We start from the raw sequence: 14,157 nt of genomic DNA, 5'->3' as shown, positions 1-14,157 counted from the left end.
GGCCGACCGCCTGACGGACCGACAGACAGACCCGCAGAGCTCGGGCGGACGGGCGCACGCGGCCGCTGCCCCCAGGCCTGCGCGCCCGCCTCGCCTCGGCCCCTGCGGCTCCGCGCGGCCCCTGCGGCCAGGCGCCCCCTCCCGCCCCGGGACCCGTCGCTCCGGACCCCGCTGGGCCGGCACGAGCGGAGGGCGGCGCTGCCCGGATCCCCGGGCGGCGAGAAGTCAGGCCAGCCCGGCCGGGCGAGCGGGGCGCGCTCCCTGCTCGGGGCGCACGGTACGGCCGCCAGCCCACAGTGCCCCGTGGGGGCGCTGTGCCCCGCCGCGGGGACTCCCGACCTGGGCTCCCGCGGCCCCGGGGGGGTGGGGGTGGGGGGGAGACTTGTTGAGCGGGCACATCCAGTGTGATTCCTGTCCTGCAGACAGGCCAGATGAGTCGCATTCCTCCCCTCGGTCGGCTGGTATTTTAATGCCGTGTCATCTGGATTTTGTTCTTGGTCCTCCCTCCGGTGTCTCTCCATTGTGGAGAAGGGAGAGAAGGGGGAGGGCATTTTGTGGTAGTTGCTGGAAACCCACGAGGACAGTTTGGGGAGGAGACAGAAAAACGGGGACCCTCTCTCGTTAAGGTCTCCAGGACTGGACACCCGGGAAGGTAGCGCCTCAGGAACAGACCCCCACCCTGAACCAACCCATTTGACCAAGTTCCAAATTGTCATAAATCAGGGGACCAGGATGCATCTGCACCAAGTGTATTGAATGGGCGGGCCTTCCAGGAGAGGGGAGGCTGTAGGGGTCGGTGGTCAAGGGCATAGAATCTGGGATTAGCCTGCCTAGGTTCAAGCTGTGAAGCTCACAGGTTGGTAACCTTGGAGTAACCCAACTACTCTATGCCTCAGTTTCCTCATCTGTCAAATGGAGATGTTAATACCTACAGGGCTGTGAGGATTAAAGTCCTTAGAACAGTTCCAGGCACATCCTAAAGCTACCTGGTGAGTTCCATTACCTCTCTTTCCAGAGAAAGCAAGGAGTTCCTATGAGCAGTCACCTCCTCCCCAACTCAGGAAGATAGCCTCTCCACAAATACACGAAGGTGGCAGATAATCCACATGTAGTTAACAGGGGTTTTCCATTGTGGAGGCCACTCCTGCCCAGCTCTGCCTACCTGCTCTCTAAGGGACAGCTTCATAAAACCACGTCAGGATACCAAAATGGGTTTATGGCCTGGAAAGTTTCCCCTTCGCCCCTGAAACTTGGTCCCTTAGAATCCCCTTGAGAATGCCAAGATTTGTGGCTCTTCACTACCCGTCCATACTTTTATTCCTGCCATAGAATTCAGCCTGAGGCCTCCCAGTTGCCAGGACTCTCTTTTTTGTCAACCAGGGCTCCAGGTTTCCTTGCTCCTAGCATCCAGACCCAGGCAAACTGGAACCACTGTGGCCTGAGCTCACTCACTGGAGACGCCATAGCAGAGTCCACCTCCAAGATACCCTCCCATGGTTGTCGTGCCCTGGGCTCTTACCAGCAAGCACCAGGTATCTCTGTTCAGCAAGAGGTAGTTGTAATGAGGCCCAAGATTTAAAGAAAAGGAAATAGATGATTGCTCCTTGAAAGACAGCAAAGGAATAGGAGGGTCTTTGGAAGTTGTAGAAGGAGATTGAACAATTTTCCTCGAAACAGCTCTGACTGGTGCCTTAAAGAAGGCAAAGAGTAAGGCCGGGGTGTGGCTGGAGAAAGGGGTAGAGACAGGCTCAGGTCTCAGGAAAAACAGGCCACAGGGTGTGATGGGTGTCGACGCTGGTGGGCACCAGGTGTTGGGCATGAAGCTGGGCAGGCAGTGACAGAGGACATGCTAAGCCTCAGGGATGAGTGCTGGAGTTTAAGACCAGTCAGGTGGGTCAGAGGGTCTCTAGCGCTTTCCCCGGGACCCATTGCCCTCTGGTCTGCAGCACCTGTGTTCAAGAGAACCCTTCCCTGGGACTCCCCATCTTTAGGAAAGCTCAGGAGGGTTGCCCTGCTTCCCACTGTGAGAATAGCTCGGGAGGATCATGGGAAGAGGGAGGCTGAAGCGCCAAGGAGAGCGGAGCATGTCATCACTGTTGCTAGTAAACAGTGCCAGAAAGGCCCTTCCAAGGGACCAGTTGCCACCTGGAGCTCCAGACTGTGAGGTCATGTTTGAACCCTGCCATGTCGCTTGGCAGATGGCCATCACTGCCTTACCTGGCAGGACCCTGAAGGGGACTTGGAGGGAAAGGCAGGGCTGGGCTGGATCCCAGATGCTTGGGCCCTTGTCAGAAATTGGTGGTAGTGACAAGGTCAGTGGTGAGAGGGAGTGGGGGCCCAACCCGGAGAGCACACCGATCTTGGCACCTGAAGGACCCAGCTACCAGTCTCAGCCCTGTGTGTGTGTGTGTGTGTGTGTGTGTGTGTGTGTGTGTGTGTGTTGGGGGGGTGGCTGGGGGGACTTGTTGACGTCAGCATTATAACACAGGGCCAGATGACAGGGTTTTGAAATGCTAAACTAAGGAATCTAGATTTTACCATGTTGGCACGTGGAAGTTGGAAGTCGCTGGCAGTTTTTGAGCAGGAACATGATAAGCGAGCATGATAGTGTGTTGGGAAGATTGAATTCAGCACTGGTGCTAGATGGATTCAATAGGAGAGACTTGGAAACAGTCTATTAATTAGGACTAATGTTCAGTTCCAACTTACAGAAAAAAACTGAAATAACGGTGGCTTCAAGAAGGAAGTTTATTTCTGTCTTGCGTTCTAGAAGCCTGGAGGCGGTGAGTCCAAAGTGAGAGTGAGGTCAGGGACCCCCACTCCTGTGCCTCGCTTTACCATGCAGCGTGGCTTCCATTTCCATCATAGGTCATGGTTCAACATGACTGCTGGGTATCCAGCAAGGATGTTCTCATTCCAGCTAGCAGGAAGGCAGGAAGCAAGGAGGTCAATTCCCCATCCCTTCTTTAGGACACTTTTCAGAAGTTGTACATACCATGACCACTGCCATTCACTGGCCAGCATGTAGTCACACAGGCGAGAAGGGAGGACTGGGAGCCATGGTCTTTATTCTACCCCGTCACATGTCCACGTAAAAAGTGGGAGTATTACCAAGGAAGGAGAGGAAGGAAGATATTGGGGGGGGTAGCTGCCAGTGGTCTCTGTGATGGGAATAAGGTCTAGGGCTGTGACCTCGGTATGGATGGAAAGGGAAGAAGACATGAGTGACATCACTGAGAAAAAAATGGCAGGACTTGGTGCTTGAGTGCATGGAAGGGAAAAAAAGATATGGAAGGAATGACCATATATACCAAAATATGAGGGGAGGGTTTTTCCCCCCAAAAATTATTCCTTAGAAAAGAGGAAATTGCCCTATATTTGAGTCCTTGCAAAATCTCTCAAAGTACAGGGAATCTAGCAAATATTTTGAACAAAGTGCTGTTTGGGGAAGACACACAATATTCAAAATGTTCTCAATCAGCGTGCTACCTTTGGATACATCTAGATACATACCAAAACAATAAAAAAAATCAACTCAGATTTTGTAATTATTCTTGAGGGCACAATTTCCCAGTTGCAAGGATTGGATGATGCTGGATACAGTCCTTTAAAGAACAACACAATGAGTGAATAAGTTGCAGAGATACACTCTCCTCATCTGCTGGCCCAAGATAAAACCTCCAGCGTCAGCATCCCATATGGGTCTGGAAAGTGCTGTGTCTCAGACAACTTACACACAGGTGGAGACGTTAGAAGACTCAAAACGTATCTTTATTGTTGACACAATAGTGATGTTTGAAAGGCAAGCATTTGAAAACATTGTTTTATGGAAAATTTTTAATGAGAAAAGCCTTACTTCTAAAGTGATAACATTCTTTTGTAATTTAAAGTGTTTTGAATAGGCATTTGTGACTAAGCTGATACATTAGTTACTGTGACTCGATATTTGATATTTCATCTACATCCTTTTAAAATTATATATTTAACTTGGCCGAGAAATTTGAGGGAGGGGGTCCTCCCATCATAGGAGACAGCCACTGGGGTTGCCTGTATTTAGGCAAATATCCTATGTAGAGAAAGACATGAGCTGGGACTTGGCAGTTGTCAGTTGCCGAACTAGGGCCGGTTTGATCCAACATTTATTGATCTTTTCTTGGTCAATAAGTGTGTTTATTCAACATTTGTCTATTTTCTAAAAGCTTATTTATAAAATTCGGCCCAAGCACATGGGTGATACAGCAATGACAAGGTATGGTCCCAAGGAACAGCTCACAGATGAGGCAGGGAGACAGATCTAGTAGCAAGAAAAAGAAACCAAGGGCTAGAGCAGACAACAAACCCATTATTCGGGGTGTATAGAGAAGTCAATCCGTACTGGGAAAACTGGAGAACATTTTAGAGAGTGGGTAACACAATGAACTGAGCCTTGAGGAATGAATGCGATTTTGGTTCATGTAGGGCTTCTAGGCCAAGGGACCAGCATGGAGGGAGGCACTGGCTGTGATAAGAATCTGAGTTCCTCAGGCCAGGGAGATGGCAGGGATAGAAGTTTGGCTTTGTCCCTTCGCTAGCTCTCAGGCCTTGGAGAGTGTCTTCCCCTCTTAGTGTCCCATTCATAAAATTGGGAACTCATCCTCCTCACAGAAGGATTGTAGGGATCCAACGAGATGATAATATACAAAATGCCCAGGTCACTGCCTGGGACATAGTAGGCACTTAAAAAATAGTAACGGCCTACCCCCTTTCTCTTCTTGTCCAGAGGCAGAGTTTACCACCTTGTAGAAAGTCATGCCCAACCTCCTTTAGGATCGCAGGGTTGTGCTGGCCTGTGGCCTGGTTTAGGTTGAGAAACACTGTTCTCAGGCCACGCCTCTCATTTTACGGCTGACTAATTAAAACCCAGAGAGAGAAGTCACCAGTTAACTGAGGTCACACAGGGTGTTCTCACAGGGCTAGGCCTCTCCTCTCACGGCCTGCAGCACATCCTGTTGGCTCTGGTGGGATTCTACTCGCCTGACAATTTACTTGGAACGGGGATACTTAGAAGAACCCAAGGCTAAGAGGGTCAGAGCAGTCTCCTCTCTCCCTTCCCCCACCCCCTTGCTAGAGCTAAATGAAAAGACTCATTGTCCCATGGAGAGGAGAAACATTGTTAAAACAAAGTCAAAGCTGTTGTGTTTTTTTAAAAATATTCTTTCCGTGCCCCTGAATGCTTCACGGAATCTGTTCGGGTTGAATTAACCTCTGTTTCCCAGCACAACAATCCTCCTATGCCCATACGTGAAAGGAACTGTTTCTCAAGCATCAGTCCATTTCCCAGCTAGAAGCGGCTCCTGTTCTTCAAGTGCTTGCAGCTAGCTGCAAGTGCCCAACTGAGCAACATTATCAACGTGGGTTCCAGGCCCTGACCTTGTGTTTTCTTGTCTCACTGCCATTGCATTTTTTTTTTTTAAGTCTACCTTGCCTATATTAATGCTGACTACTGGTTTTATGTTGGCATGTATACAATATTCTTTCCCCCATTCCTTTAGTTTCTTTTAAACAGCTTTTTTGAAGTATAACTTACATACCAATAAAATTCATCATTTTTAGGGGACAATTTGATGAGTTCTGACAAATGCATACAGCTGTATAACCTCCACCATAATCATGATATAAACACTTCTATCGCGCCCCGCCTCCAAATTTCCCTCATGTCCCTTTGTAGCTGATCTTCTTTTCCCACCCCCACGCCCTGGAATCACGGATCTACCTTCTGTCACCTAGTGTTACTCTTTATTGAAGGTCACATAAATAGAATCGTTCAGATTATAATCTTTTGTGTCTGGCTGCTTTCACTCAGTATAATTATTTTAAGATTCAACCTTTAATTGCTGAGTAGTATTCCATTGTGTGGATGTACTGCAGTTTATTAATCCATTCATCAACATGTGGACATTTGGGTTGTATCCTGTTTTTAGCTTTTATAAATAAAGCTCCTAGGACCATCTGAGTATAAGTCTTTGTGTGGATGTGTTTTCATATCTTCTGCGTAAATTCCAAGGAGTGAGGTTGCTGGTAGCAAGATGAAACATCTCAGTCTGTCCAGGACTGAGGAGTTTTCCAGGATGCAGGACTTTCATTGCTAAAACATCGACAGTTCTGGGTAAACCAGGACAGTTGGTCACTTGTGCTGTGTCATTTGGCAAGTGTACATTGAACTTTATGAGTAACTGGCAATTTGTTGTCCAGAGCCTCTGCACCATTTTGCATTCTTACCAGCAATGTATTAGGGTTTCAGTTTCTTCACATCTTCACCAATACTTGGTTATAGCCATCTTTTTAATTTTAGTTTTTCTAGTGGATTTGTCATGGAATCTTATTGTGGTTTTGATTTGTATTTTTATAATGGCTAAAATGTTGAACATCTCTTCATATGATTATTTGTCATCCAGATATCTTCTTTGCTGGTGTGACTGTTCAAATATTTCACATATTTTCAGATGGGTTGTCTTCTTATTGAGTTTATAAGAGTTTATATAGTCGGATATAAATAACAGATCAGAACTGTGTCGATCCTTTCTACCAGTTTGTGACTGACCATGCCATTGCGTTTAAAAGGAAAGTTTTAAATACTTTCAGATATTAGCATTATTTTTAAATTATATATTTGTATGTCATTATTCTATTATGCTGGTCATAAATAAGCATAAAAGTTAAGTTGATGTGTGTGTTAAATGGTTTAATATGACAAAATGAACAATGTGTACTTCATATTAATTGGTTTGATTGCATAATAAGAACAAGTAGCTTACTGAGCACTTACTATGTGCCATTCACTGTTCTGCGTGCTTTATGTATAGGACTGATTTAATCCATACAACAACCAGGTCTATTTCTTATCCCCACTTTAAAGATGAGGAGACTGAGGCACAGAGAGGATAAGAGCAACCTGCTCAGTGTTAGACACCTAGAAGTGCTTGGTTCTGTGTTTTCTTTTTTCTTTTTCCTTTTTTTAAGTAAGCTGCATGCCGAACGTGGGGCTCGAACTCACCACCCTGAGATCAAGAGTCTCATGCTCTGGGCGCCTCGGTGGCTCAGTTGGTTAAGCGACTGCCTTCGGCTCAGGTCACGATCCTGGAGTCCTGGGATCGAGTCCCGCATCGGGCTCCCTGCTCGACGGGGAGTCTGCTCCTCCCTCTGACCCTCCCCCCTCTCATGTGCTCTCTCTCTCTCAAATAAATAAAATCTTAAAAAAAAAAAAAAGAGAGTCTCCTGCTCTACTGACCGAACCAGCCAGGAGCCCCAAGTTCTGTTTATTTTTCACGCCTTCCCCTTCCCCTATTCCCCTTTTAGTTAGTGATGGTGACCTGAAAACACAAACACTTCTTGAAATCAGCAGGAAACCCAAGCACATGAAATGGTATTGTTTTCTGAAAATGATACTCACCCACCACATCATGTTCCAAATGTTTGGATTTAAATGCAGATATGTCAGGTTGCAAGTGGGCTTAGAGAACATGTTGTATACATTTTGAAATAAATAAAGGGGGACTTTGTATTTTCTTAGTTCGGAGGAAGGAGAAAGCAGTAAAATAATAAATCACATATACTTATAAAGTCATTTAAAATGTGATAAATACCCAGGAAGCTTGAAAATAAATAATAAGTTTAAGACCAGAGAAAGAGCGAACTCTTCTAAGTGTTCTTCCTTTTCTCAGAAGGAATCTCACAGTTAAAGCTATGAAAAAGGGCCAATCTAATTAGTGAAGAATTTAATTTATTTAAAAAGTTGGGGGCAGTAGTTATCAGTAATGAGCCGATATGCTCTGGAGTTTTGCCACTTTATCAGCTGCATAACCTTAGGTAAATTACCTACCTTCTCTGAGTTACTGTTAGAATTAAATGACTTAATACATTTAAAGCATTTGGCCCAGTGCCTGGCACATAGTAAGTGCTGTACAAACATTTGCTATTTTTAATAGAATTTTAATGCATACGGAAAAGTGAGTTAGCTCTATACAGCAAGTGTGAAAAACTGTGGACTTTGAAGTTTGACAGCCGGGGTTTATCTCCAAGTCAATTCCTGAAAGCAATTTGCTGAACAAACAATTCACTAATTACTGAGTTTTTTTTGTTTTTTATTTTTTTTATTTTTTTAAGTTTTGGGAAATGGTCTTTGCCCTGGCCCTACCCTGTTCCTGCCTCTGACGGCAAAACAGCTATGCCCTTTCATGAATTGTCTTCTGGGATTTGACTTGCAGCTAATTGGGTTTTCTGCTAATCAATGAATTGGTAAATTGGCCTGCTTACCCTGGGTTTGAATCCCTACTTTGCTACTTAGTTTAGCTGTTTGACCGTGATCAAGTTACTGAGCTGCTCTGAGCCTCCGTTTCCTCATCTCTAAAGAGCAGAAGTAATCATTTTGATTTCTGCAAGGTAGGTATGAGGATTACATGAAGTTGCCAAGCACAAGATGAGGACTTAGTAAGGATGTTACATGCATGTGATGTTACTTAAATGTTCCTCCTTAAATCTTCCCTCCTCCCCACCTAACTTATATAAATTAATAAATTGCGATGATATTCATATGCATAGAAAATGGGAAAATATCTTTAAACCTAGTCTCAGGACATTGCCTTCTCCATAAGGTTTTGCCAGGCAGGACGGTCTTTTTTTTTTTTTTTTAAGATTTATTTATTAATTTGAGAGAGAGAAAGAGTGTGGGGGGGGAGGGGCAGAGGGAGAGGGAGAGAGAACATCTCAAGCAGACTCCATGCCCAGCACCGAGCCTGACATGGGGCTCCGTCTCATGACCCTGAGATCTTGACCTGAGCTGAAATCAAGAGTGAGATATTTAACTGACTGAGCCACCCAGGTGCCCCCAGACAGAATAGTCTTGACATCACTCACCATGTGGCCAAGTACCTTTCTCATCCCATCTGAAGCACTGAGATAGGCCATCCTGGGAAAATCTGGTTCTGACCCTGTCACTTCCCTGCTTAGAATCCTTCTGAGCCTTGATACCAGCTATACCAATACAGAAGATGGGTAAAGGCAGTGCTGTTCTGGCAGACAGGGCTCCTCTGGTTCAAAGTCCCCTTGCTCCTGTGGATACCTGGAAATCAGAGTTAGAATTCTTTATTCCTGCTCAGCATCGGGTTTGATCTTATTCTTCTCTGGTCCCCCAGCGCCTTTGCTCATTTGCTTGTCCCCACCTCCCCAGGGGTGCCAGGCACTATGCTGAATGCTTCAGTTACATGCATTAATTCACTCAGTTAACTAATATTATCCCATATTCCCACAGGCCTCGGGAGGTTAAGTAGCTTGGCCAAGGTCATACGCAGTGAGTTTCAAGGGTCAGGATTCAAAGGCAGGAAGTTTGGGCCAGAGTCCAAGCCCTTAACTACTGCACCCTGCTGCCTCTTAAGAGACATGTGAGGGAGGCAGGAAGGCAGGGAGGCTGGGAGGCTCACTATGTGACGCTACCTTGTATCAGCTGGGAATTTATATATTTTACTTTGTGCCATATGCTATTACTAGACTTGAAGGAATAATGTTACTTGGAATCTTCAGATATGATTTTTTTCCTTTTTCAAATCCAAGATATAGAATATGATTATAGACAATAGATAAAAAATAACTAAGGAGAAACTTGAGGATAGATCTTTTTTTCCCCATCAAGTTTTCCATTCAGTCTCATAGAGTCCAAAGTGACGAAAAATTTTAATATGCATGCCCTGCTCAGAGTATCCAAGAACCTACCAAAGGAAGTTCCTTGAGTTCTTAAGGATCAAACATATAAGTGACATTTTAAGGACAAGGGGCATATTTGATGCTGAAAAGGTGGCACAGCGGGTCTGCAGTGCCTACAGTTCAAGGAAACCTAGAAATCTCACCCTGCTCCCTTTTCCCGTTGTGTCTGTCACAGCCTTCCCCTCTTCCTCTTCTCGAAGATGGAAAAGATGCTGGTGGGCTGCTTTCTGTTGGTCCTCGGACAGATCCTTCTTCTCCTTCCCACTGAGGCCAGGGAGCGGCCTCCCTGGAGGTCCATCTCCAGAGGGAGACACGCTCGGACCCACCCCCAGATGGCCCTCCTGGGTGAGTGTTGGGGGCTCTGCCTCCGAAGCAAGCAGGAAGAGGTGGTTAAGGGTGGACCTCCGGTCAGGGGATGGACACATGTCAGTTGGGAAGCTCTCTTATCCCTCAGTCTCCTGTTGGGTTTTGGGGGGGATGGGGTGGGGTGGGGTGGGGGAGGGAATGGATCTCATCGGCAATGAGTGCATGGGGTTTTCAAAATGAAATTGAAACCCTTCTATTTCAGAGGCTTCCATTTAATCTGAGGCTCATGACTTTTCTCCAATACGCAAGGAAAAAATCTGAAAAGGTCCTGGTTGTACTTCTCTGAGCAGGGGTGTTATGAGAGTTTTTCATTGGATTTGTCCCCCTCATCTGTGTTAATAACGCTTCCCTGCATGGCAGCATGGGGAAAAGAGCAGGCAGTTTTGCGGAAGGTGGGAGCAGCCTCAGACGAGAGGTGGGGATACTGTGAGTGGAATCAAGATATCAGGAATAGAAAATATCGGGGTTCTCTTATGAACATGTTTTCTTCAGGTGAATTTTTCTTTTTCTCCAAGAGAAAGGAAAGATCGTAAAAACACACAGACTATGGATACATGCATCTGGTTGTAAATATAGGCTCTGGTAAGCCCAGGATGTGGAGGTAATAGGAAGGTTGTCCAGTGGAAAGAGAATAGGTTTTGGCATAGACCTGTGTTCACGTCCTGGGTCTGGTACTTACATGTGTATACTTAGGCAGTGCAGTCTCTCTGGGGTTCAGTTTCCCCAACCATAAAATGGGAATGTTCATGCTGACCTTGGAGTATTTTTTGTGAGGAGAAAATAAGTTAATAAATGTAAACTATAGGTATGCAGTGAATGATAGCTTTACAACAACTGTTGTTCTGTGAAGTTCTCTGAAACCGTGTTTTATAGCTTGTTGGCCAGGTGACAGAGTCTGACCCCCTATGAAGGCCATTGAAAAAACTGCCCAATTGCCTGGTCGCCTCAGCATTCAAAATTACAATCAGAGACCAGGGGAACTCCAAACACTCTGTTCTGAGAGGTTGGAATCTTTACTGATGTTCACTAAATGATGGCCCCCCATGATCCTGGGCCTTCCATGTCTTTAGTCTTCTGAGAATCTGTTTCCATAGTGACATCAGCATAAGACTTTTGCAAATGTGGCAAGGACTGGAGCATGTTTACTACACTGATTGAAGGGCTTTTTACAAACAAATTTCAAGATGAAAAACGTGTGTGTGTATATATATATATATATATATATGTATGTATACACACACAGAGGGAGAGAGGGAACTTAAAATGCATGATTCCTATAGCACCAGCCGCGATTGCACAGTTGGGTTTCTGATGGGGCTTTCAGAATGAGCCCCCCCACACTTAGCTGGAAAAGCATACTCCTCTTGGCCCTAAATACCTCCCCCCCCCCACCCCGCACACACCGTGACTTCCCTATGTCAGCATTCACTGCCCTCTCCATCGCCCCAAGCTCAAGCTCTGAAGTAGAAACCCCTTGTCTTCTGAAATCAGCCCCACACCCAGTATTGCATCCTGTTCCTCATTTTGCCAGAGAATGTGCCAGAGACAAGGAGGAGGAGGGAACATGGCGCATCTCCCCGCCCCGGAGAATGGCCAGTGGCCGCCCCCGGACGTGCTAGACGGCTGCTGAACTCGTGAATGTGGTTGAGTGAGAATCATGAAACCGGAAGGCAAACACCACAACTTTCTGGCCTGGATTCTCACGTGCCATCTGCTTTTGGTCTTCCTCTGACAGGGAACAAAGATGCAGAAGCCACATTCCCTGCAGTCCTTGCCCTGGTCCTGTGATTTTCTCTTCATTCTTAGAATACGGTGTCTTCCGTGTTATGGGTGTTCGCTTTTTTCGGCTTGTTGTTTTCGATGTTCTAAACATTGCCCAGGCGCGTTTCACTTTTGTGGCACATCATTGTGGCTGTAGTTAAGGGACGCCCTGCATGACTTATTTCACTAGTTACTTACTTGCCAAGGTGTCTCTGAAAGTTTAACAGAGAAACAGAATTGTTTCTTAGGTTGATTCTTCATTTGAATTTTCTGATTTTTTTAAAAAAGTTTCTATTTCATGTCTGAAGTCAAGTCAGAGTTCCAGTAACAACTTGAGCCAGTTAAAAAAAATAAAGCATGTATTTATCTGCCCTGCCTATGAGTGTTTGCAGGCTGCTCAGGTGGTAGTCAGTGGTGATGTGTGTCCACGTGCGCTTCTCTCCTACTTCATTCATTCATCTGGAGTTTCTGCTGTGGGGCAGACATTGGGGGTTCAGGAAGTGCATGTGTAGTGGGGGGAGACAGATATGGAAAAGGATCAGTAATTTGGTGGAATTGACGTGCAACAGAAGCAACAGAAGCTAGGTTCACCTCCACTCTGCCTGTTGTACACTCAATGTAAGGCAGTGGGTCTCAGACACTTGGGTCTCAGGATCCCTTTACAGTGAAAAGTTATTGAGGATCTCAAAGAGTTTTTGTTTTTGTGGGTTAGATCTGTTGATGGGTCAAATATTGAAATGGACAACTTAAAACAGTATTACCTAATGAATGAATGAATGAATTAAAAAATAACAATAATAAACCCACAACATAACCCGTAACATAAATACAAATATTTGTATAAAAAATGACCTTTTCTAAGTTAAAAAAAGAACGGCACTGTTCTACATCTTTACAGATCTTTTTCATGTCTGGCTTAATCGAAGACAGTTGGATTCTTACCTTGTCCATTCAGTCTGTCATGAAATGTTGTTTTGGTTGGACTACATGAAGAAAATATGGCCTCCCCCAGATACGTAGTCTGAAAAAGGAAAAGCATTTTAATAGCCTTTTCATATAATTGTGGATATTTTTCTTTGAGATGACACCAAAACTTGACAAATGATAGTTTCTTAAAGGTTAGTTGCACTGTGGAAACAAAAACTGCATCAATAAACTTTTCATGCTCTATGTACTCATGAGAAAATAAGACTATAAGAAAAGCAGACATTCGTGCTATTATGGATATAGTCCTGACCCCATAGGCCCTTTGAAGGGATCTCAGGGACCCTCAGGGATCCCTAGACCACACTTTGAAAACAGCTGGTTTCGGGCTGCATTCCTAGGGAAGGCAGAGATCCTCCCTGAGGGATGAGCGGGCAAGAGTGAGGCCGGCGCGTCAGGTGGAACCTGGTCAGGCATTGGGGGCCGGCACGCCCGTGAGGCGGGTGGTCTGAGCTGGAGACAAACCTGGAGGAGGGGACCAAATCGCTGAGGGCCAGGGGCTCTGCAGCTCTGACATAGAGTTTGGGCTTCATTTGGCAGGGGTGGGAACCCCTGGGGGTCTTGAGGCAGGCATCAATCACATCAGTAGTGGTCCCTGCTGACCCTCTGCCCATTCACTGTGCCATCTGGACAGCCTCAACCTTCCTGGGCTGTGGCAAAGGGCAGCGAGAGCCTCGATGTGCAGGCCACCAGGACAATGAAGGAGCCCATTCTCCAGCCCCCAGTCCCTTCCAGGCAACCATGCTAGCTGGTGGACTTGGAGCTGCAGGGTGTGCTGTTCTCAGAGCCTAAGCCTGTGAAAGCCTCCAGATTCATCCCTCTGTACTCCTTCTTTATCAGTGGTGCGCATTCCCTCCCAAACTCCCAACTCCTCCTTGGGCTGCCTTCAAGGTGGGGCTCACCAGAAGTCATGTCGCCTCCAGCCCTGATTACTGTCTGCTTTGCTTGTACACAGTTTTTCTCTTTACTCTATCACTGCCACAGGGTGGGGTGGAGCTGTTGCCAGGGCAACCGGTGGACGCCTCTCAGCCTTTTGGAAACCTCAACCCTCTTGCCCAAATTCCCACAGTCCTTGACTCCCCTCGCCCCAAGAACAAGAGTCCGCAAAGGGTCTACACTTCCGTGGGCTGGCTCTCCCTGATTTGTTTGCCTTTTACAAGGTCTTGTTGACATGTGCGTTCTTTTCTAACTTTACCAAGCTCGCTCATTTTATTTCTACTAACCTCAAAACCTTTTCCCTTCCCTGTAGCAGATGCCCCTTGGGATCAATAGTATCCACACAGAATTCATGTTTGCATTTTGAGAGAGAGT

General features: G+C 46.1%; 1 protein-coding gene across 5 annotated transcripts in view; it reads left to right on the top strand.

Moving 5' to 3' along the window:
• Window positions 1–9,935: 9,935 nt before the first annotated feature.
• Window positions 9,936–14,157, top strand: part of MATN2 (matrilin 2) — a 119,998-nt gene continuing 115,776 nt past the window's right edge. For 4 of the 5 annotated variants that reach the window (XM_028111238.2, XM_028111229.2, XM_028111222.2 and 1 more), the window contains exon 1: window positions 9,936–10,080. In XM_028111238.2, coding sequence (XP_027967039.1) covers window positions 9,936–10,080 — 145 coding nt within the window. Of the gene's footprint in view, window positions 10,085–14,157 lie in introns of all 5 variants that reach the window. The other variant, XM_088022783.1, reaches the window with a different exon arrangement.

This window comes from Eumetopias jubatus, unplaced genomic scaffold (assembly GCF_037043125.1).
Source record: "Eumetopias jubatus isolate StellerSeaLion01/CBP00866 unplaced genomic scaffold, mEumJub1_p1.0 scaffold_4, whole genome shotgun sequence".
In the NCBI taxonomy this organism is placed as follows: domain Eukaryota; kingdom Metazoa; phylum Chordata; class Mammalia; order Carnivora; family Otariidae; genus Eumetopias; species Eumetopias jubatus.
Note: the sequence above shows the minus strand (reverse complement) of the source record. Positions and strands in the feature narration are given on the sequence as shown.